Source organism: Dermacentor albipictus, chromosome 1 (assembly GCF_038994185.2).
Source record: "Dermacentor albipictus isolate Rhodes 1998 colony chromosome 1, USDA_Dalb.pri_finalv2, whole genome shotgun sequence".
In the NCBI taxonomy this organism is placed as follows: domain Eukaryota; kingdom Metazoa; phylum Arthropoda; class Arachnida; order Ixodida; family Ixodidae; genus Dermacentor; species Dermacentor albipictus.
Window position 1 is genome coordinate 362,237,471 of NC_091821.1, and position 25,716 is coordinate 362,263,186.

Consider the following 25,716-nt stretch of genomic DNA (forward strand, 5'->3'; position numbering starts at 1 on the left):
AGAAGAAGGTTGAAGAGGACAGGAAAATGTGAGTGCCAGTTTCCTCCAGGTGGGTCAATCTGTAGATGCCGTCTATGTGAAGCCGAGGCTTAAAAGGTGTGTCGCCTCCGCCGGGTGGCCTTAAAAGTCCAAACACCCAGCATTGGCTCAACCTCCAGGATCCCCCTCTCCCCAGACACCGCTAAGCCACGCACGGCTACACGCGGGAGGGTCCAACCCTCGTGTGCTCGGGTACGTGGTGTCGCAACACGCCAAACGCCTGCTGACGCAGACATCCGTGCGGGGAATTTATTGAATGCAATAACGCTCAGAATATAAGAAAACGCATATCTTGAAAAGGTGTCAACCATAGGACTAATCAGTCTTGCCTCCATAACGCAAGGCACTTCAGTTATCATTGCCGGCTTCTTTCCTTATTGCCCCTTATTACTTTTGTCCTAGATCTGGCAGGCGTCCTGTCCTTCCTGGTGACATTTGCAAGCTATCTCTCTTTCTTTCTCCTCACTGCGGTCGATTTCACCTGAACAAACACGATAACACTAGCATTCTGCCAAAAACGAGCTTCTGCCTGCATTTGCTTTCACTAGAGCACTGAGCACTGATAAATGGTGCTGTCACTGACTGCCCAGAATTTACAGCGAAGCATCTTTTGTCTCTGAAATAGTAGAATTACAAACAAAGATATGGAGGCTGTACAAGCGCTCTACTGGATTATCTAAATGTGCAGCAACACCTTTATCAATGAGGGCGAACAGCTGTGAAAGATGCCCTTCCCCATACCGATAAGCGCGACAGCGTTGCCATTCCAGAGGCACAGAAGGTGTCTTCACAAACAGGGCGTCATTGGAGCGCTACAGCTTAGACCAGGAGGCTTCCTACAAGCGGGTATGTATTATGAATATCAAACTCCGGCACTGTGGGGTGCCTTCAGTGGTTTCTCGCTGTCACTATGATTTAAGTACATCCTGCTCACTTGCACGGATATGAAATTACACAACATTGTTGCTGAATAGGGTCCATGATAGCGGTTAAACTGGAGTGCAAGTACAGTGTGAACTAGAGGTACGCAAAGGCGCTTATAAGGACCTTAATCGTGGTACGTTCATTTACATAAGTTCACCTACTTTCGTTGATGTAGCGAATATGAAGTCGCATATTTGCGTAGCCCAGTTAGGGATTTTAGTTGCATTCTAAACTTGTTTCCCGCCAAACACTGTGACACAGTCGCTGTGTCGTTACGGTGCTGCGTCGGGAGGTCACAGGTTCGTTACTCCCGCATAGCGGCGGAACTCTTGTGTAACAAGCATTGAGTGCACGTCAATGAACCGCTACATGTGGTCAAGAGAGAGAGAAAAATTTTACTTGAAGAAAAGAACAAAGAGTTCGACTTGAGTAGATGCTTTCTAGCCTGCTGCTCTGTGCTAAGGAAGAGGGAAGGCGAATGAAGGCGTAGAAATAAATGATGATCAGCAGAAAGAAAGGAGCGAATGTGTATGTGGGCATTACACAGCGCGTCTACCTAAATTACGCGTCCGCTCCCGAGGGACAAAGGAAATTTCAATGCGGCTTTCGCGTGCTTTGGAGTCCGGCCATGGGCCGAAAGGAGAGCAGACAGCGGGTGCCCGTAAACTCTGGCCAGGAAATTGTCCCGAGTCCATCTCACCCACAAATACGCTGCATAGTCGCATAATGTGCGTTGCAGCATTTTAGGAGTGTATGGCAGTGTTCGCAATCAGCGCTATTCACCTGGCCAAGGATATGTGCTTATCTTGTGCTTAGCGCTCAATGGAAGCAACATCGGAACGGATTCTATGCAGCTAACATGAGGAATGCCTCAATTGAGGTAACTTTGAAAGGTAGATAGGATTTACCGTCTGGATCAGAGACGTGAAGATTGGTCGCTTGGTAGGCTAATCAATTCGTGAAGACCTCTGGGTTCGGACGCACGTTGTCATGCATCCGAGTGGTTGTTGGTAGGAAGGTGTTAACAGAAATCAATAATCGGCTACAGAGAAACATACACTACTTTATCGTAAAACCTCACCGTACCGGCAACGCTGTGACACTCGTCCGATTGGTACATGTGATATAAATGCAAGTTTCCAAACAATGAGGGTTCAATAGTAAGTCCATATACATTGAATATCAGAAAATATGGTCTAATCTTGACAAACAGGCCATGGACCTCATTTATTATTGACATTAGCAGGAAATAAAACCAACGCATCTGCTCATGTTACTGACTTCTGGCACATTACAAATATATATTTTGAACATCGAAAATAAACTTTGGAAGCCCGACTTCTCGCGGCCATTTGATCTTTATGGTCAACATATCTGCTCGTTCTTCTCTCCATCCTCCAGGTACTGAAAGCATAAAACTAAGAGGCAGGGATTATGCCACAGTGGTAAACGTCACTTATCGAGATGCCATCAAGTCACTCATAAATGTTTTTATCCTGTCTCAACTTATGTCGGTTCGTATGTTGATCGTCCCGCCTCATGACGCAGGTTAGTACAACTGTAGAGCAAGAATTTTATCGCTGCAAAGATCACTATTTCATTTACCCAACTGGAATATTTAAGGTATTTTCTATTATTGTCGTAGGTGCTGCATATTGTTTCTGTGGTAACCGCAACAAGCCTGTAAAAAACATTAGCTTGCATATATTTTTATTCTGCTTTTTGATTGAGCAACACAGCCAAACACCAAGTGCGCAGTTTATGCGCACACTAAACATTAAAAAATGGTTAAATTACTTCATCTTTATTAAGTTCCTCTAATTGAAGTCAGCGCTGACGTCTTTTTTCTGCAGTTATTTCAGTGCAGAATGCGTGTCTGCCTACCGGGTTAGTCACTCTCGGTAGGCGACGAAATAAGCACTACGAATGGAAGGGGCATGATTCGAAGAAAAAAAATCTGCTTTATTGTATGCTCAACACGACCATGAAAGGTGCATACACCTCTTGCAATTTACACATTTTCAGGAAGGCATGACAGCCAAAAGGTTTCCTGCCTACCAAGTTATTGACGGCCTGAAATACGCGAAGACGTACTTGCCTGAGAATGTGCGCGCCATCCGCGCATACATTCCACACGACGATGACCTTGTACTGGTGTCCTACCTGAAATGTGGCAACAACTGGCTGGAACAAATCATCGAACTAATTCTTCACAGGTACCTATAAATGTTCGTGCCTCAGTGAGAAACCTCGCCGATAGAACATATGCCAATGCAGAGTGTTTTCAAAAGTTTAAGGTCTTTTAGCTAACTGTACGTTAAGCCTAATGCAGCCTTATATGTAAGTGACAAGTTCTACATAGCCAAACTGGCGGACTAGCCAAGAGCGGCCACACACCCACTAGCACATGTCGAGTGGCTAAAAAAGTGAATCAAAGAATATTTCATTATAATTCAGTATTTCGTTACCAAGTCGGTGCGATTAAATATACCTGTGAGCTAGCTGAGAACACTTGTACAGGTTTTGCGGAGATTTTTTTTTACGCTGAAACATGGTTGCTTTAACTACTTTGCCGTTGAACCTACAAGGGTTCAACAACCCGTTCGCCGGTGTTTTCATTCGGTGCACATATAACTATCGTGCATTTATGTATAAAGATATCCACCAAAATATTGACCCACTCAGAAGCCAGCAGCCATGCTAAGCTCCGGTGGGTAGGCAAGGAAAGCTCTAATGAATGTTTAAACAAGTCATGCTAGTAGGTCGAAGCTTGGACGCGCTCCCCGACAGCGTGCGCGATACGGCTACCGGATGATGGCAAGGTTGGCGTCACAACTTCGCAGGCCGATGCGTCAGTTACGATTTGAACCTGAGGTTCTTGGTTTAGTCAGACAAGATCTGTGCAAGCTCTGCAGGATTTAGCGCACTATCTGTTAAGTAAGTCAAAAGGCGTAGCTGTCCTAACTCCGACGTTGTTTTTCTTTCACATCATTGATGAACATAAACAATTTATTTATTATTCATTCCAATCCTCTCTTCTATGTACGATATCGTTCTATCTTCGAAAATTTGGCTGACACGTAAGGCTGCAATTTAGAAGAAAAGTGTCAATTCCATCGTGTAATTATGTGCACGAGCGCTTGCCAACCTCGCATTATTTTTTCCCCTCTTTATCAACTTTGCTATCTAGGGGGGAAAGCGCCGAAAACTACGCCGAATTTCACCGTTGGTGTCCGTACCCTGAGCTGACGGGTATGCGCTACCTCGACGAGATGCAGCCACCACGTTTTCTGAAAACGCACTTCCAGTACCAACAGCAGCCCAAGAACCTCAAGGCCAAGTTCATCTACCTGACCCGCAACCCGCTAGATGTCTGCGTCTCATTCTACTACTACGTGCGGAACGGCCCAATATACGACTTCTCCGATGGCACCTTCGACGACTTCGTCAATGCTTTCGTTCTCGGCGAAGTAGAGCGAGGAGACTACTGCGATCACCTTCTCTCCTGGTACTCGCATCGACTCGAAGAAAACGTTTTCTTTCTCACATACGAACAGCTGAAGAGCGATTTTAGAAACACCGTTTTGTGCCTAGCAGGCTTCATGGGAGAGCAGTACAGACGCATACTAGAAGAAGACCAAGACGTGTACCGGAACATTGTTGAGAAGAGCAGCGTACCGTACATGTCCAAAGTATGTTATATTGACCAATCAACCATGGCGAGGTTGACAGAGAAAGATCAGCCTTTTATAGACGCCGCTCATCGATTCACGTTGTCCGATTCCGGCAAGCTCAAGGGCACGGGCATCGTAAGAAAAGGCATCGTAGGAGACTGGAAGTCACACTTCACGCAGCGTCATCTAGACCTGATGCGCGAGTGGATTGCGAAGAGGAACGCCGCGGCAGCAATTCGAGAGATCTGGGCCGATATGGACCTCGGTGGGATTGTCTGAACGCCGAGTAAACAAGTGTTAGTTTGCAGGGACTGGGAAGTTAGCACCGTGGTTTCACTGTCATCTCTGTGTCGCATGTTGCGTGTAAACCTTTTTATTGATGTTAAAGGCAATTCAAGTCAGTAGTTTTAATGCACAGCTCATGAATAAGGTGGCAAGGATGAAAGCTTGTTGGTTCAGGTTTATGCCTATGAAAACTCACGTGGATGAAGAAAACAAGCAGACAACACAAGCACCAAACTAACAAAAGGTTTATTCTATAAACAGCCAATATATACGCTCATGAGAACTCACATAAAAAATTACACGCAGAATCTCCTGCGGGAGTTATATAAATGATGCGCAAGCATTTCCTACTAACCACTTGCTCTTTTGTGAGAGACACCGTGAAAGAAGCGTGAAACGGAAAAGCGTGGTTGCAACTCCGAAATATTAACCGAGACCAGTCTAAGATGACGAAGAAGAGGTGAGTAGTAGCAACGTTCACTCATATTATATGATGGTTCATTTGGATGATGGCTCTGCTTCATGGAAGATTAGCATTAGCCAATGCGTGCTTTAGTACGTTGCGTTATTGAACTGTGTAACGATTGGTAGACCTCGTACGTAAACGTGGTCAAGGACACTGTCCCCTCTCGATGCGAACCATCAACCGCAATTAACCACACTCAGGCGGCGGCTACGTACGGTACAACCACGCAGGCGCTATCTTGAAAGTGATATGCGATGGGGACACAGTGCGCCGAGTAGTGATAGCTTGGTGTGCGCTGTATTCTCGCCGCATAGTTCGCGTTGAAGCGAGAGGCAACACGAAAGTCAATTTGTTCACTGCTGCGTGCCTTATCTTGAAAGCAGTCGTCTTACCTGACGAACAGACATACGGGTTTCCTATGTTCACGCATTTAAAAAAAATGATCAGCGCACGTCTAATGCGACGATCGCCATTTACGAGTTCTATATGTTCAACGTGAGCAAACAAGTACGGGCCGGTTAATGGTCGTCAATTCCTAAAGAAACCCTGATATATGCCGATTCCTTTCCTGTTAAAACAATATGGCGGCTTTGCTAGCTCACTTGTGACCTTCAACGGCAGTCAATTACGCCTCCATAGTATCATTTGCCAATAGTGGGTTGTGCCGACACTTTTTCCGTGTCTGGCTGAATATGGGGTTACAATGACGGATGGACACATGCTACCCTATTCGATTCGTCATACTGAGCACGAGCTCCTCAAGGCAGACGTTGACCAAACGGCATGCTTCCCCGATGTACGCGCTAACGCCCCAACAAGGAGTGTATAGCGAACGACACATTTGCTACATCTAATGCGTGGCTTCCTGTATGCGGCACATCACTGTTACCTAATTGTAGCTGAGGACTTCTGTACACCTGGGTAATCTGCCTAAGATTCTGCGCCACAAAAACTAACACTCACACGCCGAAACGTCCCGAAACATTCGTGAACCTGTGCGAAATTCGGCGCACACATGGCAAGGCAACCGAAATACCAATCTTAGAGTCAGCAATGTCATCCTGAGGAAGATTAGTTTTCTTAATTAGTTTAATTGTCTTGCCGCATGCTCGAATGATGAACACTTCCGGATATTTAGCTTCCTTTAGTTAAATGGGCTGCTTACTAAAACTAGCATTCGTGCTGTGGTGGCCCGATTTTAAGAAAAACCGAATGTGAAGAACACAAATACCCATTTTTTACAAGTTTAGAATACCCGGACCTGAAGCTGAGCAGGAACGTTACAGACCTGGAAAAGTATTCCCAACATACATAGTCTTTTATAAACAACTTTACTCCAAAGTTTTTTTGCTTTAGAACTTCAAATAAGCTGCCCGTCTCTGTACATTGCGCCTTTCTACCTCATCCGGAAAAATTGTGCAAATCCAACGTGCTGCGGGAAAGAAGTTATGCGAAGCATTTTGCAGGTAACTATTTGCAGGTTACAGGTCAGTGACTTGCGGCTGCGCGCCCCGCGGCTCTTTGATTCTCTCGATTACTTCGAGCAGGCGCTCACTGTTGAGCTCGGACATGCTGATATTCAGGAAGAACGTGCGTTTCCCTAGCTGCTCGATCATTGCGAACGCGTTCTCTTTCTTCTGCGCCCAGAAGTACCCCAGTAGCACGCCATCTTCGAGCTGCCCACGTAAACCTCTGAGGAACGCACTTCCGAATTGAAGAACTTCTCAACGAAGCTGCGGTCTTCCAAGACCTTCTTTGGGAGCTTCAGGAGCCGGTTGGTGTGTACGGGGTTAGAAAATGAATTGAAAACCTAAACCAAGTCAACCGTGATCTGGCCAGAAGATGCAAGGACCAGCGAACCTTCACCAAGCAACATGAGAATATGGAAAGAAAGACTAAGTCAAACAGGGCGCCAAGCAAGCAGCCCTCGAACTTATCCTGCAGGAGCAGGAGCAGCAGCAGCAGCAGCAGCAGCAACAACAACAACAGCGACGACGACGGCGACGACAACGACGACAGGTGAATGAGACCCTCAAAGCAACAGTCCGCCAACTAAAGGGAATCCTTGAAGGATTCATGGCCCATGTGAACAAGATTTCCACCGAAATGGGAGAACGCAGAGCAGCTTTGGAAAAAACCTTCGAACAGAACCGAAAGACGCCAGAGTCCAGAAAATGTACACCGGTATTATGCAACATTACATGATCACCCACATTCTCACACCAGCCTAACTAGAGATGAGGCAATAACCCTCAGGAAATTGTAACCGCGATATCCTATTGCAGTCAGCATTCATACTTCTGCACGCACTGTGATGCCCACGACACACACATACGATGCGGTATGGGGATTAGGATGTAAACATGGCAACGTAGACACCCAAACACTAACCGAAGAGCACTGGGAGGCCAAGCTTTCAGACCCAGATCCTAACAGGCAGCGCATCTTGTGCTTCCTTAGAAGAAAAGTTTATTCTCTCTCTTTCTTATAGGTGAACCCGCCAAATAGAGAAACGTTTAAACTGTTCCAACTTTTCTAAAAAACGCTGTATTGTGAATCCATACGAATAAAGCTACGCGAACTAACGCTTCATGACATTATGGGGTTTTACGTGCCAAAACCACACATTTCTGATTATGAGGCACGCCGTAGTGAAGGACTCCGGAAATTTTGACCACCTGGGGTTCTTTAACGTGCACCTGAATCTAAGTACACGGGTGTTTTCGCATCTCGCCCCAATCGAGATGTAGGAACGCTTCTTCAAAACGGTTTAAAACCAATATAAGGTAGACGGCGAAACCGTGCATGTTTCGGATGGCGCAGCGATGTGGTCAGCCCTATTATATGCTCTTCTGCTTGACGAGTGGCTCAAGGTGAGTATGCAAAATTGTCAGTTTCCTAATGCGAGTCCAGGTGCGCACGCGAAGTGCATGGCTAAGGCCTAGCCCAGGTTATTTATTATGTGAGAATGCTAGGCCGGCAGTTGCGCTTCTTGTGAGCTGATCACCGAGCGTGTCGCGCTCTACGAATTACTCGATCAAGCAGTTTCGCCTCTGCTAAGTGAACAGCGCCTTATTCACTGGTGCTGTATGTAGGAGCTCCAGGAAATTTGATTATTTCGAGGAAGGAGTGAGTAGGTGTATACTCGCTTAATGCATTACTGCTTCATTGGAAGGATACATGAGGGACTTACGAAAACACCGAAACGTTCATGCAGCGATTCTTTAAACACATAGAGCTTAATGATAACCACTGTTTTCTCAGAGTCATACGCCTGTTTCCATGAATAATCAACCCGCAAGCTGCATGCAAGATAAGCCTGTTGGCTAACTGATTGTGTGCAGAACGTGGATCCACGAATATGCCCATGTCGCCAGTGAAACACAGTTAGGCTATAGATGGTGTGGACGTCCGAGAATGCCGAGAAGCTGGAAGAAAAGCAGTGATACATGTATACTTCCAAGATGCTTGACCTCATGCTGAATCAAACAGGGTACGTACGCGTATATTTTATTTCTATTTCTTATAGTTTGCAAAGAACACTTTGCGCGGCGATGTCGGCAGTGCGTCGCTGGACTCACTGCGCGACCTGGGCTCACGCGCGGCCGCCGAGTAGCGAGAGCTGCTGCGGCTGCGCAGCCTTGACGGCGGCGCCCGCGTCTCTTCATCGTCGTCGTCGTCGGCGGCGTAGCGCTGCGACTTCCCGGAGCGGGCCCCAGATACCGGGAACGAGCGGAACGAGGCCGCCTCGTCGCTGCAGGTAGCCAGCGTGACCCTACGCTGATGCGGCTGCAAGCGCTGTGAGGAACGACCACTGGCCGCCGCAATCCTGTGTATTCAGAGAGAATTGGCTTTGAAGATGCTGGTTCAACGCACCTTGTCAAGCGCAGCCTAGGACACTTTTGTCATATCGCCAGTGGTACAGAAACCAATATAATCGCCGCTACCGCGCTCATCATTCAACAATGATGACGGACGCATAGTGATCACGAACGCTGGCCGCGCCCTAAAGCACTTCGCCTTCACTTCGTCCTCTACTTTTTGAACTGCTGGTTCCGTTGCCGTCCGTCCGTCCGTCCGTCCGTCCATCCATCCCATCCCATCCCATCCCATCCCATCCCATCCCATCCCATCCCATCCCATCCCATCCCATCCCATCCCATCCCATCCCATCCAATCCAATCCATCCCATCCAATCCAATCGAATCCAATCCATCCAATCCAATCCATCCATCCATCCATATGCCACTTGCACATATTCACTTCGTCACACCCCTATGGGCATACCGGTGCCACTTGGGTGAATCACGCTGTCGCTTCATGGCAAGTGTAGAATCCCTCTAACCGCAGAAAATAATACATGGCGTAGAGCGTGCTGTCAAAGAGCAGTGAAAGGTATGTCTTCAGCTCACCCTTGTACATGGTTTCGCTGACGTACGTGCACTTGCTCATAAACCCCGGCTTAAGGACTCGCGGAGAGCGTTAACGCACTTGCGCGCAAGCAGTAACAAGTTGCAAATGCTACTAGTCCTGATGAAGCCTCCATTTGCGCTGTGGCGTGATATTTTGGCGGCATCTCAAATGAATTCTGCAAGTAATGGCGCCTACCAGCGAGATTTCAGTACATATCGTCACGTTTGCTTCCGCCATTGTTTTGCGTTTCTGCCGTCAATAGACGTACGGCTCACAAGTATCTTCAAAATAAGATGACCGAAACTAGTGCAAACACATCTCTTATAGCATGGCTGGTAAGTATTACTTTACATTGGAAGTCAGAAAATGCAAGAAAGAAACGCTGCAGCTGCTTTAACTCTGGAATTTCGTTATTTCGTGTGTATACGTTCAAATATGCGTATACGTGATCGCTATGCACATTACCAACAAGATAGCCATGCACGCTACCATAAGATGTATTATACGCGCCTGAAGTGGTCCTTGCCGTCAGTGGAGAAGGATGAACATCAGGCACCTTCACTTCTATGTGCAATAGTATGCAGGCTGAGAGGGAGAATAAACCCCAGAAATGCTTTTCGGTCAGTACAACGCACGCACACATGCATGCGCGCGCACATAGAAGCACACACAGTCGGGCACGCGCACTGAGGTTAGGACAACAGCGTATAACCTCGACATATTCGAGTTAACAGATACCTGCGCAAGGACTCTTGCAGCGGAGTGGGCAGCGGCGGCACCTCGCTGCCATAGCGTGCCGATAGGGCCGAGGGCGGCGCCGGACTGGCCATCACCGAGTGGTGTGGCATTGGCTCGGCGACGCTGGACGAGTCCGGGTACGAGCTGGAGGCGCCCTTGCCCGCCATGAGGCGCCTGACCAGCTTGTTCTGGTAGATGGGCGACGCCAGAGAGGTAAACGCCTGCTGGGCCCACATCACTCGGTTCTGATCCGCGGCGCCTCCTCCACCAGCACTATCGAGGGTGCATTGGGCGTTCCTGGAATAACGAAAGGGCACGAGTTCGTGTCCCTCCTTGCTAGAAAACCAATCTACCCGGCAAAAAGAAAAAGAAAATGCGGCGTAATCACGTGATCAATAAGTTTTATTAGCCCGACGTTGTGCGGAGTTCTGGAGGATGGGAGTAAGGGATATTCCTGATCTACTTTGTATTGGGGATCATCGGAACAGATACATTTATAAAGAGTCTTGGGGAGACGCAGAGCGTCTTGCAGTCGTTGAGTTGGCGATCTAGTTTTGAAATAGGCCCCCTTTCAAGCCTTTGCCGAGCTACGTTCCCTTCATAAAAAGAAAGTGTGTGATAGCACCACAACATCTTAGCAATATTAAAGCGAAGCACTCTTTGCGGTGTCGGTCGGGTTTCCATGATGTGGTCCGTAGTAGAAAAATGGAGAGGAGAACATGGAGATGCGCAGTGGTGAGAAGGGGACAGTTGCGGATAAGGTACATACAGTCCTCCGCTGCGATGGCGCAGTGGACATCTGCGCAGAAAGGACACGTCCGCCATTGCCTGTTAACACTCCTCACAGCGTGCGCGCATACCCGCGCGCGTTCAAGCCTCGTCCTTCACTACGGTACAGGACAAAATCGGGACAGATGGCTCTCGCATCATTTCAGTGTGAGGACAATGGAGCGACTCGTCTATATGTGATGAGTTACGCCGCATGTGAGCCCCATTAATTGGTCTAAAGACAAGAACCGAACAGTCGTTTGCTGATACCGTTATCTTGAATAATTTCAACAAATAATTAGTTTTGATCTCGAGAACGCTGTGGACTTACAAACTCATTGTGCCGTTGTATTACTACCAACTGTAGCACTTACAACGTCTTCTTGTACGCATTTCCAGGCCAAATGCAAATTGGCATAGAAATTAGCGAGCTTGAGCAAGTTATTCAACTTCTCAGACTGAAAGCGTGGACGAAATGATTTTTATGCAAATTTCACTCGCCAGGCGACAGAACACATCGACATCTGCACGTAGTGTAAACTTTCTTATCCACTTTCTTATCTTTCTTATGTCACCTCACGTTTGGCTGGCGCTTTCTCTTGGGGCGTGAACATGGCCTGCTGACATCGTGTAGAGCGAGGCGCCCGAGGCAGAGGCAATAACCTTATATCTTTCTATACACTTGTGTATGAAAAACATCATGGCAAAGTTACCCTTTAGCTCCAAAAGCATCTTTACATCAACGCAGTGATATCTACACGCAGCCTCAAGATGACATCATTCGACTATGATCAACCATTGATGGCAAGATGCAACACTGCATGCCAGCTGCTTGATATTTTATGCCTTAGCTTTAACACATTTTGGAATAAGTCGGCCCAAGGCAGAAATGTAACACGGCTTTTGGGACTCCTGCTTTTAAATAGAAAAAAAATATGCAGATCCAACGTACATGACAGCAATCTGCGGGAAATAAAACTAAATACGTTGTGTAAAATTATATTTAGTATCATCCTACACAACGTGTAACCTGATCAAACATTTATGCGCCGCTTAATTCCTAACTCTAATGCCATGCTACGTTGGTTTATGCACTACACCGTTCACAAGCTATGAAGAAACGCAAACATCGGTTTATGCGAAGGCAGTCATTTAAACGTTGACGAAGCCATGTCAAGATAACCAAGGTGATGTTCAATATTTGTCGAAGGAAGAATAGCGACGACAGGTGCATGGCAAAGAGAAGTATACGACGACGAAAACAGCGATAATGTTGATTACTATTCTTCCTATCTTTCCTGCATCTTTGACCTAAACGAAACCGACAAGCTTGCACGTGGCCTAGGGTTAGAAAAGCAGAAGCTACAGTCAGCAAAGTGTGCGAGTGTTCGCAAGTAAAGCTTCGCTTGGAACGGCGCCAGCAATCTTTTGACAAAATTAAGAGATCAAAAGCAGAAGAGAGCATTTAACGCTTCACGGGGTCACAGCTTTCGCAATTCAACGCGCACGACCATGTACTCAAAAATCGGATGGAGCGTTTGCTTTCTCGGAGACCACCTCAATAGCTGAAACAGATAGCGCGGCTCCGTAAAGCAACAAAATGGCATTTAAAAAACGAACGGCGTGCTCACCCTCTGAATCCTTTGGGGACGCGGACCCAGTCCTTCATGGGCGGGACGTTGAAGCGGCTCAGCACGTCGCTGTGCTGGTAGCCTTTGTGCACGGCACCGCCACCTTCGCCGCTGTAACCGCGATAGCGTGACTCAGGCGCCTGATGTGTCGACTGCTGACGCTGCACTGGCGGCTGTTGGCGGCAGCTAGACGCTACGAGTTCGGCAGCTGGCGCGCCTTCCGCGTCGTTGTCATCGCTGTTGCCCGAACCCGAGCTGGACTTCTTGTTGCTGGCAATACGGTCGGAAAGAAAAGATAGTTTCATGCATAGCGCTGTAACCACACATGAACAGTCAGTTTTTTTAGAAAAAAAAAACAACCTGGTTCTTCTTGCTCGTTGCGTAGCAAGGGCCTCAAATTTGGCAGCCTTGCTGCCATGAAGTTGTATAGGGGGGTTTATCGGGCCACATGCCTGCTCCTGAAGTTCGCTTTCTATACGTGATGCGGACGGCTCAAAGTATGTTCTACGTCCGCCGCCACGGACGTAAGAGGCGCTGCCTAACACCCCCTGGATATCTAGTACACATACACAAGTAGACAAGAAAAAATACGGGCAGCCACGGCGGCCGCATTTCGACGGGGTCGAAATGCGAAAACTCCCGTGCACTTAGATTTAGGTGCATGTTAAGGATCCCCAGGTGGTCGACAGTGTTCTGGAGTCCCCCACTACGGCGTGCCTCATAATCTGCCACTCGGGCTTTTGGCACGTAGAATGGCATAATTTAATTTTAATACGGGCAGATAGCTTTCGTCGTAGGTGAATAGGTAGAGCATCGCAAGAGCAATGCGGAGGGTAGTGGTTAACTTCCCATCGGCGACCCCCTTTCATGTCATGTTTTTTTTTCTTTTCATTTCTACATTCCAAAATAATAGAAAAAATATTTTCTTTAAAACTTTCCTTGGCTTGCTTGCACGTTGGCTTCAACTGATTATAAGGTTCGAATGATAGACTGAATTTATGAATCTGTGAGCTTGTTGTCTAATGCGGAGAGCGTAGACGTTGGGCTCAAGAAAGTGGGCTCAAAGGAAGCTATCAGTCCCGTATCAACCAAATCTCTTTCCGTAGTGGCTGCCTTCGAAATCTGAGAATGTTGCCGCATTTAGCCGAGCTGTCGACTTACGCTATTCCATGCGACTTCCATCATGCTGTCAAAAATATGTTGCGTGTGTAAACTATGACAAAGCTCCATTTGCGGATAGGGTATAAGACGAAGGACGATGTGCCAGAGAGGCTACACAGTAGTAAGCTGCGTAACTTATTTCTACGTTCCTTCTCATTATACGTTTCAACGATTCACTCGTTATAGTGGCTCTATAACGAGTGATTCACTGCTCCTAATGCTCAAAAAGAACGCCTGTTTCATCACGCGTAAATAACACAAAGTTAACGTTTTTTAACTAGAAAAGTATGACATCGAAGGGGCAAAGAGCTGCTACAATTGCATATATAAGAACGTATGCTATTAGCTTGGCAGCTTACCGCTTCGAAATCAGCCACGCAGCCATACCGACTCCCGTCACAGCAAGGACTGCCACAAAGACGAGCCAGGAGATCCAGTCCTGTACCGAGGCACCTGCGCGACACAAAGTAAATTAATTGATACAGGCTTGTAACTTTCATTTGAGTTTGCTACACGTAGAGGGTTGTCAGATACACAGATGGAGCACAATTTGCAAGAAGGGATGCCTTAGTCAAATACTAACAACCTCGTCATTAAAGATAAGGCATTGCGAAATGCACCAAATGTACTTGTTGCATTGTATAGTTCGACGTAACATATACCAGGTTTATAATGGCAAAAGTTGTTTGTTATAGTATATCAATTTAAAAAAAAGGAGAGGGTCTTATATTCTATTTCGAAAGCATGTATATACGAGGGAGTTTCTCTTTCAGTTAATATGAAGAATTATGAAGTCATTATGAAGAAAACTATCGTTATAAAGGGGCAAGAAGAAACTACGGGGATCGACACAGATTACCCAAATAATAAATAGCACAAGAAGAACATATAACAATCCCAATAAGAGGATGAAAAAGATATAGGAAAACATTAGACGCTGATTACGTCTGTTCGCTTCATGTTGCATGAATACCATGCAATAATACCGGGCAACATATGTTTAACGTGACTACAGGCCGAATTTTCTGCATTAAAATAGCTTCGACATCACCGTCGCTAAACCGGCTAGCAAACGCTAGGCAGTGTCGCGCTGTGGGTTCGCTGTATGTACGTTCCATGTGGTTGCTGCTTAACAATTCCGGACCCCTGTTCTCAAAAATCTTTGTACACTTAAGCAGTTCGTCGCTATTGTCCTTATGTGCACATTTATCTCTGTTTAATGACTGATTGTTAAATGCGCAAAATTGGGAGACAAGACACCGCACAAGAAGAGACACAGAATGGTGTGTGGTGTCCTGTTTGCCAATTTTGCGCGTTTAGCAATAAGTCAATATAGAATGAATGAACTAGCCCCTGAAAACATTCTAATTTATCTCTTTTTCTTTGATTTTAGGTCGCATGTCTCTATCTGACCCTTGTTCCCTTTGACCCTTCTGTCTCACCACAAGTAGCCAGCAGATCTTTAGACTGGCTAAACTAAACTTCCTCCCTTTTCTTCACGTACTGTCTTTACGTCAGCAGCCGACAAGTCAGACACGCTTTATGGATGAAGCACTTATACAAATGGGGTACTGATTAGCAAAACGTCGCTCACCGCCGATGCATTCAGCGTGGTCTTTGAGGACGTGGGGAGGCAGGCAGGAGCACAACCGGTTGACGCACTCCAGGTACGGGTTGGTGGCCGCACACTCCTCGTTGCTTCGGCACTCGTCAAACAAGTCCTTGGCTGTATGCAACGACACGAACATCGGTTATTGGTAACTCTTCCTTAACACCACAGAAAAGTTACGTTATACTGTGCCACTCTTGAAATGCTAACCGGTGTTAAAAGTACACTGTCGGAAAGTTACCATGAAAGAGTGATAAATGTCCATATATTACAAAGACAGCAGTGAAAAACTTTGCTCAGAGCGATAGAATATTAAGCAAGTTAGTAGAGAATCATGGTATGAAAAGGCCGGCGAACAAAACAGGCATACAGGGGAAGAACTACCTGTGCATGTGCATGGGAGTGCGGTGCCAGCCCATCAATCACGCATAACGCGCGAGTCGTCGCGTCAGTCAAAGGATAATAAAGCGCGATCTATCATCCGCCGGTGAAACAGCGTCTAGACATCAGGTACACTCGCGCAATTACAAGCCTACTGCTAAAATTGAGTGTAGAGAAATTTTGTTCAAATGATCAATGTTCAAATGATTTTCTTCAAATGTTCAAATGGCTTATCAGTAATAGGAGTAGCGCGCGCGTATGGAAGCTAGCCCTTGCACATCTTGCATCACGGTGAATGTCACGCCTGAACGGATATCTTTCGAGAGTGTCTACAACTGTTGCCATGATTGACGTGTTTACGCTGCCTTATCATGAAACATGCCAATATAGTTTTCTTGTCTTCCTTCCTTTGTGCCACTGTGCGACCTCTCGGTTGATAGTTGGCATTCGTGTAGTCCTTTGCGGTAAATTGGTGTTTTTATTTACCAGCCTGTTTTTTCGTGCCGTATGTGCAACTGAATTCGTTAGCTGATGCTTTATGAAATACCATTTGAACTGTTTAGAAATATTGGAGAGAAATGAATGTAAATAGCCACGGTGGCTCAGCAGTTATGGCGCTGCGCTGTTGAGACTGAGATCAGGGGTTTGATACCAGAGGCGTCAGCCGCATTCCGTGGGGGCAAAACACATAAAACACTCGAGTATCTTTCGTTGGGTGCACGTTAAAGTGTTCCAGGCGGTCAAAAACATTCCTGAGTCTCCCACTACGACGCACTCAAAATCAGATCATGGTGGTGGCACGCAAAACTCCCGTGTCTAATGTAGAAAGCTATGCTTGGCAGAAAACAAAGTAAAACAATGAAGGTATACATTTCCAATATTTAATTAAAATGTTTCATTTTGTCTACTTAAAAGGTTATGCCGATCGACACACGAAGAATTACAAGGAATCTACCTAAACACCCTTTAATGCATCCCACATGCGCTGCGTAGGTATTTGGTACCACGTGATGGGTCGCCTCGAGCACGCTGCAATGGCGGCAATTGCGTAATAAAAGTGTCGCAAAGTCCATTTCCTGCGCACCAACGCAGTTTTCTTTAGAGCTTATGCTTGCAAGCACAGGAGTGCTCGAAAGATATATAGCTATACGATAACATGGCGCAGAATCGATAAAGATCAAACTAATTCAACGTCCAAGTTTATACGATCGAGTATGACCAATAGAAAACTTGTATAAAATAGTAAGAACAAATACTATAGAAGCGGCAAGAGGAGATAACAAGCGACCACTAAGATTGTTTGTGTTGCCTAGTTTCGGCCATCACACAGTACCTGGTGTCAAGGCTAACGTCTAATTTTAATACAGATGCCCAAGCAAGTGTATAGTAGGCATTAAGGCGTCGTTGCTATCGTAAATGGTTATTGTGCAAGCTGACACGAAAGCAACGACAACAACAACAACGAAAAGCTTAATTGTAGACTATCGTCGTAGTGGAGGAGCTCGGGTTAATGTTTACTGGCTGAAGTTCTCTTGACGTGCACCCAAATCTAGGTGCCCATGCGTTTCGCGCCCGTAAACATGCCGCCACCACGGCCAGAAATCGAACCCACGACCTCGTGCTCCGCAACATATTCCCTCAGTCACCGAGCCTCCACCTACCGGCGACGCATCGCACGACGCCGTTCAAGGTGGCTTCGACGGGACGGTAGAAGGGGCACTGGCAGCGGCCGTGCAGCTCTCCCGCGTGCTTTATGCAGATCTGGCTGGGCGAGCGCCTGCAGTCGCGGTCGTCGTCGCATGTCTCGTGCCGCTCGGGCCGGACCTGCGGACGGGGCCCTGCCGCCGAAGAATGAAGGCGTGAACGCTCTACACCACATGTGGGCAGCCCAGAATGTCGCACACTTTGCTCGTATAGTACATGCTTAGTCATGGAATGGAGCATGAGTTTCGTTCAATTACATATGTATCAGTCGCGCGTCGCAGGGTGGAGCACTCGCTGTTGACTTGGTTTGAAAGGAACTGGAAAAGAATTTAAGTGAGATGGATGAACAAAATAACGGCTTAGTATTGAGCGTATCACAGGCACTGCAATCACAAAGCTTCAACTATCGCATTCGAAAAGTTTCTCGGGAAGAAATCATATATCTTTTCTTTCGGATGTGGTCTTTCATACTGTTTCATGCCTAACATCGTAAGAGGCTGGAATAGGATCTTATGAACTGATTTAGCGCAAAAATGCTTTCAGTAGATGCAGTTCCTCGCTCGCAAAGATTGCTTGCCCTTAGCCGGTGAGGTCCTTTCACAGCATATTTGCTAACATCATTGTCTGAAATATGTTAAGAGCTGCTTTGGTGTGAGGGGTGCCCGCCACTTGGTGCAACGTCACTAAACTGCAGTGCATGCCCTTTCCTTCGCTTCCTGACTAGAATGGGTACCAACCTTTGGCTACCGCCTGAACATGGCGCTTTCATGCAAGTGAAACCACACCTGCGCGAAAATGATACAGAAATATATATGTAGGCATTCTGGTACGCCACCAGTCAGTTGGTGACAGAGGTGGCTAGTTTCATTGTGACCTAATGCAGTGGTTGATATGTTTTACCCTGCGTGCTATAGACGTTACGAGTGGCTGATTGTGCGTGTACCGTGGAGTACGTACTTGATTGCTTTGGACTACTCCTTCCTTTGATACCTCAAGTGTGTTAGAATACGAGGAGCGTTGCGTAAAGAAAGTTTGCTTGAAATCCGCAGTGAAGTATTTCGGATTCATACACATCAAAATGAAGAGTGGAAGTGACAAGATTTACAGCATTTCTGCTTTCTAACAGAAGGTAGCTATAGCCATTTTTTCTTCGAAGCATACATTGCCGCATGAACTTGAAGTCAGTGACTTGCGTACCTCGAGTTACCGCTGCCTTCTTCCTCAGTATCCTGTTGTAGTAGTTCCGGCCCATGCTGCCGTCCTCCTCTCCTGCAGCCATCTTAGAGACTTCCAAGTCGTCGTCGACTCGAAATGCCTTTATCCCTCTGACAGGCTCGTCCAGAACAACCTCGTAGTGGCCTCCTCGCTCATCGCTGCGAAGAAACGAATGGACACATCAAGCACGTTCCTTGTAGGGAGTTCGTATCAGGCAGATGGACGCTTTGTACCCTCACTGTACGCATTTCGTATGTTTCCCATAGCCCGCTCCGTGCTCTCCCCTCATGGTGACAATTTTTCTTCTTCAACTAGACCTTGCATGGTCAGCTTCTTCAACTAGACCTTGCATGGTCAGCTGGAGTGATAGAAAACTCATTTCTGTGTTGTCTCAAAGAGCTACGCTTCAAGGGATCCCATATTTGGATAAGAAACTTTTGAACTTGCAACATTCTACGAGTACTTGCCGACGAAGCGTCATGACCATTCATGACTTTTAAATTAGAAACCAAATGGCAGTTTTGCTTCCCCAAGTTTATTTGATCACTGAATTTTGTGCAGACAATCAAGCAGGCAAAATTGTGAACTTGTTTTGTCTGTCTCATTGTCTCGAATCATAGCGAATCCATAACATTCTTTTTGTGGTTAGCTTTTCAAATATTGTCTTAGAAAAAAGAGCGAGTGCCATATTCACAAAAGATCTCAAAACGTACGGAATTACCGTCCACGTTTAGCCATTACCATGGTGGCAGTTTCGTCATTAGGCCAATTGCTGTTATGTGGCAGGTGACCAATTGCCAGTCTTGGTAATAAGCGCGAACGTGTCAATGTTTAAGGTTACTAAGAACTTCGCGCAAAAAAATAGGATTTCAGTTTTAATTATAATGCATATTGGGACCAGCGCAGAAAAAGTCGCGGACAAGGAACAATAAAGTAACGAGCGAAGAAGCAGGTCGAGCGTTCCCCTGATCCATACTCAATAGACGCAACCCCTAGCTCTCTAATCTCTGTCGTAAAGCTTAAAAGGTTGTGCTTCAAGAAAGTGAGCAGAAATAGAAGTCCGAGAGGGCTCCCGAAGAAAACTGCCGACTCAGGTATATGACGAAAGGAGTAGGGGCCAGACAATGAAATCTTCCTTACCTCAGTAAGGAAGCCTTCATTGCAGTGAGGCTACCTTATGTCACTCTGAAAGGTTCCTTACTGAGGCGCCCTCGGTGAAGGCTTCCTTGGTGCTTCCTTGGTACTTCCTCAGCATAAGAAGCCAAACAATGAAATCTTCCTTACCTCACTAAGGAAGCCTTCATTGGGGTGAGGCTACCTTATGTCACTCTGAAAGCTTCCTTACTGAGGGGCCCTCGGTGAAGGCTTCCTTGGTGCTTCCTCAGCATAAGGTAGCTCCAAAGCTACCTTCATGCGTCCTTACGCCCCTCCTGTCCCTGAACGAGCGCTTCACCTCACTGCTTAACCACGTGGCATTCGCTTGCGCATGCGCACTGTCGCCCACTTGCGGAGAAGCGCGAGCACGGTACGTCTTGCCAGGCATGTTCGTTTCAGTCACGCGTGCGGCATGCAAGCATTGCTAGGCGTTGCTAGGCGTTGCAAGACGCCGGCGTGCCAGCGTTGCTGGAGCACATCAAGTTTTGCACTGTAATGCGCAACTTTTTTTTAACTTTAGCAAACGAAACTAGAAGAAAGCGTCCACGCTTCTCTATATTAGCTATTCAACTTAAAGATTGTGCGACGATACATCATTTTTTAATAGAATAATGGTGTTCGCGGAAAGATTTGAAGAGATAATCTCGAACCCAGGCACGCGGCAACGGCTCCTTAGGTGAGGACGGGTGAAGGGAGCTTTCAGAGTACGCTTGCTTCCTCCATCGGTCCTTCGCTGTAAGGAGGCCTCACGTAAGGTTAGGAAGCGCTCGAATGAAAGGAACTAGGGGTGTGCGAATATTCGGAATTTCGAATACGAATCGAATATTTTCCGTATTCGTAGCGTATTCGATTCGAGAAATGCATGTTCGGAAATTCACGAATATCCTAGGACGGCCGAATAACGGTGGAAACGGCGAATATTCGGATAGACTGCGAATAATTGAGCAATTAACCAATTGTATGCTTGCTCCGCATTCTCCTAAGAACATGTTTATTAACTGAGAACTTCGCATGATCCGCTCATTATCTGTATGCTCTGTTTCAGTCTATCTGCTTCAGGCATTTGAGACATGATCAGTTTCGGTTTCTTTTTCACCAAGCTTTATAATTCCAATTATTTTGGAATGCCCCATTGCTTTGAAGGTTGCAAAGGCAACTCAGGGTTGCCTTTGCAACCCTGAGTTGCCATTATCTGCATTCTCTGTTTCAGTCTATCTGCTTCAGGCATTTGAGACATGATCAGTTTCGGTTTCTTTTTCACCAAGCTTTATAATTCCAATTATTTTTGGAATGCCCCATTGCCTTGAAGGTTGCAAAGGCAACTCAGGGTTTGCTAGCATTGATTCAAAATGTATCAAGGCTCTTTGTGCGGAGTGGAAATTTGATGAAGTAGCCAGCCTAGGCATGTTTCTTGATCCGCGCTTTATGGCCACAGTTCATCAGGCATCTGGTCAGACGATCTGGCTGAAAAACCTTGTGACAACGGAGCTCCAGGAAGCCGTCGTGGAACACCATCGGGACACCGCCGTGCCAGCGTCGACTTCGTGTCCACTGGTGGCCTCGAGTGTATGGAATGCTTTTGACGATCTAGTGATGAACAAAGAGAAGACACATTTGGCATCTGCCCCTGAGAGGGAAGTTACAGACTACGCGCAAAAGCCTCTTCTGGAAAGCGGCATGAATCCTTGTGAGTGGTGGCAGTCCATTGGCCGCTTCAGGTACCCGCTTTTAAGTGCACTCGCCCGGAAGTACTTGGCGATCCTTGCCACTTCAGTTCCTAGTGAAAGAGTCTTTTCTACCGGTAGAAATGTGACAGTGCATAGAGAGCGTTTGCTTTCTGGCCATATTGAGCAGTTAATTTTCCTTCACGACAATCTGTAACAAGCGTTTTACCTGACTGAGGGCATTACCTGAGTCCATTATCTATAATTGAGTACCTCTTTAATTTGAAGCAACCTTGTAAAATTCAATGTTATTTTTAAAAGGGTAATAAAGCTATTGTTACCTCTCTTGCAATTTTTTAATACTACACATGTATTCGATATTCGATTCGATATTCGAAGAGAGTTCTTCGCCTTATTCGTATTCGATTCGTAATCGAAAATTTCAATATTCGCACACCCCTAAAAGGAACGTTTTATTGTTTGGGCCAAGCTACCTTCATGCGTCCTTACGCCGCTCCTGGCCCTGAACGAGCGCTTCGCCTCACTGCTTAACCACGTGACGTTTGCTTGCGCGTGCGTGCTGTCGCCCACCTTCGGAGAAGCGCGAGCACGGTACGTTTCGCCAGGCACGTTCGTTTCAGTCACGCGTGCGGCATGGAAGCGTTGCTAGGCGTTGCACGACGCCGGCGTGCCAGCGTTGCTGGAACACATCAAGTTTCGCACTGTAATGCACTGCCTCTTTAGATTTAGTAAACAAAACTGAAAAATAGCGTCCACGCTTCTCTATATTAGCTCATCAACTTAAATATTGTGCGACGATAGAACCTTTTTTATTGAATAGTGGTGTTCTGGTGTTCGCCTAAAGCTTTTAAGAGATAATCTCGAACCCAGGCATGGCGGCAACCGCTCCTTACGTGAGGACGGGTGAAGGGAGCTTTCAGAGTATGCTTGCTTCCTCCATCGGTCCTTCGCTGCAAGGAGGCCTCACGTAAGGTTAGGAAGCGCTCGAAGGAAAGGAACGTTTCATTGTTTGGGCCTAGGTCTCGTATCACTCTGTACTATAATATACGTGCGAAATCATGGTGACATTGAATGCAAAATCGCATGCTACAACACAAGGAAGACATATGATAAGAAACCAGCAAACACTGACACCAAGGAAAACATAGGGGAAATCCCGTAATAAATAATATAAAGAAACGATGAATTATTGGAAATGAAAGTGGATGGAAAAACAACTTGCCGCAGGTGGGGAACGATTCCACAACCTTCGCATTTCGCGTGCGATGCTCTACCAATTGAGCCATGTCCATGTTTATGTCATTTATTAAGAACAAGTAATTTCCCCTATGTTGTCCTTGGTGTCAGTGTTTGCTGGTTTCTTATCATATGACTAATAAAAATCGGGACCCTCGGTTAACCCCTCTGTTCTCGTTTAACAAAAGAATGCGCCATTCATTATAACGGTGCTTGGGCCAGAACCTCCATCAGAAATAATAATATGACAAGTATTGATAGTATGTGTTCGTGAACGGCGCAGAAGCGTAGTAACTTCCTATGAAATCAGACAAAAGCTATTTGTTGACGATTCCTGGGGATAATGGGCAGGGGAGTGACGACATGCCTTAAGTAGAAGCTGAAGTACTGCATGCCAAGGAGACAGCTGTGAGCAACTAATGCATGTAACTTGTTAAGAAAACAGGCAAAGGCAGCGCTCTTAAAGCAATTCTGGGCTTTTACGTGCCAAAACCACAGCGTAATTATAAGGCATGCTGTATAGTGGGGGACTTCGAATTAACTTTTGCCACCCGGGTGCTTTCATTGTGGGCCCAACGCGCCGCGCACTGGTGTGCTTGCATTTTTTGCTCCCATCGGAATGCCACCGGCGCGGTCGCGATTCAGTCACACAACGAAAAGACGGAGCTGCGAAAGACATGGGTGGTCTACAGGGTTTGCAAGATTCGTCATTAAAATTTAGCATGAAAACAAATTCTATATAAGAATAGCTGGCTCTCTATGCGAGGTTTCTTCTCACGGGGATGTGTGGCACGTTCTTTCTTACCCGTGGAATCGTAGCAGTGGCGATGGCGTCGTGTTCTGCATAGGCAAGGTGTGGAGCAGGTGCAGAAGCCCGAGGCTTGCGAACAGCCTCAAGAGAAAAAGCATGCCTGAAAGTACGAATATGATTGTTGAGTCGCATAAGAAAACAAGGAATAACGAGCGAAACGCCATGACAGAAAGCAATTTCTTTAATTAATCTTTGTCACGATTTAACTAAACATATTTAAATCAGTTCAGCCAGAGTGTTACAATTGGGCAAAATGGTATGTTACTCCTGAACAACATAGAACAAGCACAGCGGGAAAACAAAGCGGGAGACCCTAGGCTTTGAGTGGCATTGTTGCAATATACTGCTTTGAAAACTAGCACCACGGAAAACTAGTGGTCGCTTTTCTTTAAATGAAAAGAGCACGCGCCAAGTGAGAGGCTGTCGCTGCACGAGCTTCCGACGATGATGGTGTGTGCCTCTCTTACTCGGGGGCACTCTTAGCAAGTGTGCCCTGTACTACGACAGAACTGCAGTCATTTAGCGAATCCACCCGATGAGCAAGGTAGCTCGATAGAGTTTGGGAGTTGAGCCAAAGGAGCGCTAAATTCGAAAGAGTAACGGGAAACCGAGATTTCTATTTCGAGTTTGAAGCGAGCACTTCATCTGCTTTACACTCTACCAGCCATTCCGTGCATGAACTGGAAACTATAGGGGTCGTGCCATCTAACAAACAACAAGGGGCGGTGGAGGGTTCGCCTATTGTTTGTCACTGCTAATCTTTGCGTAAAACTCCCATTGAGTTGGCATCGCGCGATTAAGGATGAACGATGGAGAAGCCTTTCTGGTTCTCCTTTCTCGTTGGATGACGCGATCCATAGCTTTCACTGTGCTCCACAGCGTTAGTATGATGGAGTACTGTCCAACGACGCAAAAAGAGCGCGCCTACTTTTGTCGCAACGAAGCGAGAAAGGCTCACGTTAGCCCGTACCGATAGTCTCCAGCGATTCTTCAACTGCAAGGTCGGCTGTTTAGTGCACGGCGTTAAGAAAAGGAACGCTTAGCTGAAGCCGAACACATGGCATGTCTAAAGCCGCATTTTTTTTTTTCAAACGCGTAAAAAGCTTTCAAAAGACACGCTATGGAAGAACTTGCCTGTTCCGAATTCCGGAGCTCTGGATGAGATGCTCGTGAGGCTCGTGCAGGGCACGCGCTTTCTTTTTCTTCACATCAAGCTCACAGGCGCTTCTTCTTCATCACGTTTTGCCAAAACAGCGCTCGAACTGTGCACCACCAAGTAGCAGTGGTTGTGACGATAGCTTGGTCATTACTGTGATATACAGTGATGGGTTTGGTTACAACCTGAGACCGAATCTCGGCCAAAGTTAAATCTATACGCGACCGTTGCTGAGTAGTTGAGTGTCTTGGATTGGTGTGGCGATTCAAACCGAACTCTTCCAGCATAAGCTAAGTGAATAATTTCTTGTATGGTTTGTGAATGGCCACATTGAAGTCTCCAGCAATGACCACAGGAGTGGCGTCATCACGGCTAATCCATGCAGAGTGCGTGGTCGCGAACTTTTCCATATCACACTTAGGTGTGCCTGAGATATATACAAAGTTGATATCACAATTCCGGCTTTAGTTTGTAAGGCACAGACATCCCCACATTCGGTGGCATTGTCCTCTTGCGAGTCAAGGGTGTATAGGTGCACATACATTCACTAGCTCAGATCGACCTCTCTGTCTTTCCTGTCAAATAAATTCTATCTCCTGTTCTTTGCATATAGGGTAACGCCTCCTGCCTGTGGGTCCATGTGATGTTCACAAAGAATTCCAGTA

The 25,716-nt window shown here is 46.5% G+C and overlaps 2 protein-coding genes across 5 annotated transcripts; one reads left to right on the forward strand and one right to left on the reverse strand.

Moving 5' to 3' along the window:
- The first annotated feature begins 737 nt into the window (after positions 1 to 737).
- On the forward strand, positions 738 to 7,976 carry LOC135911294 (sulfotransferase ssu-1-like). The gene is made up of 3 exons (XM_065443494.1): positions 738 to 885; positions 2,989 to 3,179; positions 4,154 to 7,976. The coding sequence occupies exons 2-3, from the start codon at positions 2,995 to 2,997 to the stop codon at positions 4,914 to 4,916; spliced, it is 948 nt and encodes a 315-aa protein (XP_065299566.1). The 5' UTR covers positions 738 to 885; positions 2,989 to 2,994; the 3' UTR covers positions 4,917 to 7,976.
- Positions 7,977 to 8,865: 889 nt separating this feature from the next.
- On the reverse strand, positions 8,866 to 25,150 carry LOC135911295 (uncharacterized). 4 transcript variants are annotated; one of them, XM_065443495.1, is made up of 10 exons: positions 25,030 to 25,150; positions 23,890 to 23,995; positions 21,637 to 21,750; positions 18,991 to 19,166; positions 17,751 to 17,927; positions 15,694 to 15,825; positions 14,459 to 14,552; positions 12,939 to 13,208; positions 10,540 to 10,836; positions 8,866 to 9,217 (listed from the first exon to the last, which is right to left on the reverse strand). In XM_065443495.1, the coding sequence occupies exons 2-10, from the start codon at positions 23,991 to 23,993 to the stop codon at positions 8,905 to 8,907; spliced, it is 1,677 nt and encodes a 558-aa protein (XP_065299567.1). In that variant the 5' UTR covers positions 23,994 to 23,995; positions 25,030 to 25,150; the 3' UTR covers positions 8,866 to 8,904. The 4 variants fall into 4 exon arrangements, with proteins under 4 accessions (XP_065299567.1, XP_065299568.1, XP_065299570.1 ...); XM_065443496.1 differs by lacking the exon at positions 25,030 to 25,150 and adding an exon at positions 24,866 to 24,980; XM_065443498.1 differs by lacking the exon at positions 21,637 to 21,750.
- Between the last annotated feature and the right edge of the window lie 566 nt (positions 25,151 to 25,716).

Coding starts and splice junctions, on each gene's coding strand:
- LOC135911294 (XM_065443494.1), top strand. CDS start 2,995: ATGACAGCCAAAAGGTTTCCTGCCTACCAAGTTATTGACGGCCTGAAA. Junction 3,180..4,153: donor ATCGAACTAATTCTTCACAG/GTACCTATAAAT, acceptor TTTGCTATCTAG/GGGGGAAAGCGCCGAAAACT.
- LOC135911295 (XM_065443495.1), bottom strand. CDS start 23,993: ATGCTTTTTCTCTTGAGGCTGTTCGCAAGCCTCGGGCTTCTGCACCTG. Junction 19,167..21,636: donor TGGAGCTCCGTTGTCACAAG/GTTTTTCAGCCA, acceptor GTTTCTTCGCAG/CGATGAGCGAGGAGGCCACT. Junction 14,553..15,693: donor CCACGCTGAATGCATCGGCG/GTGAGCGACGTT, acceptor TGTGTCGCGCAG/GTGCCTCGGTACAGGACTGG.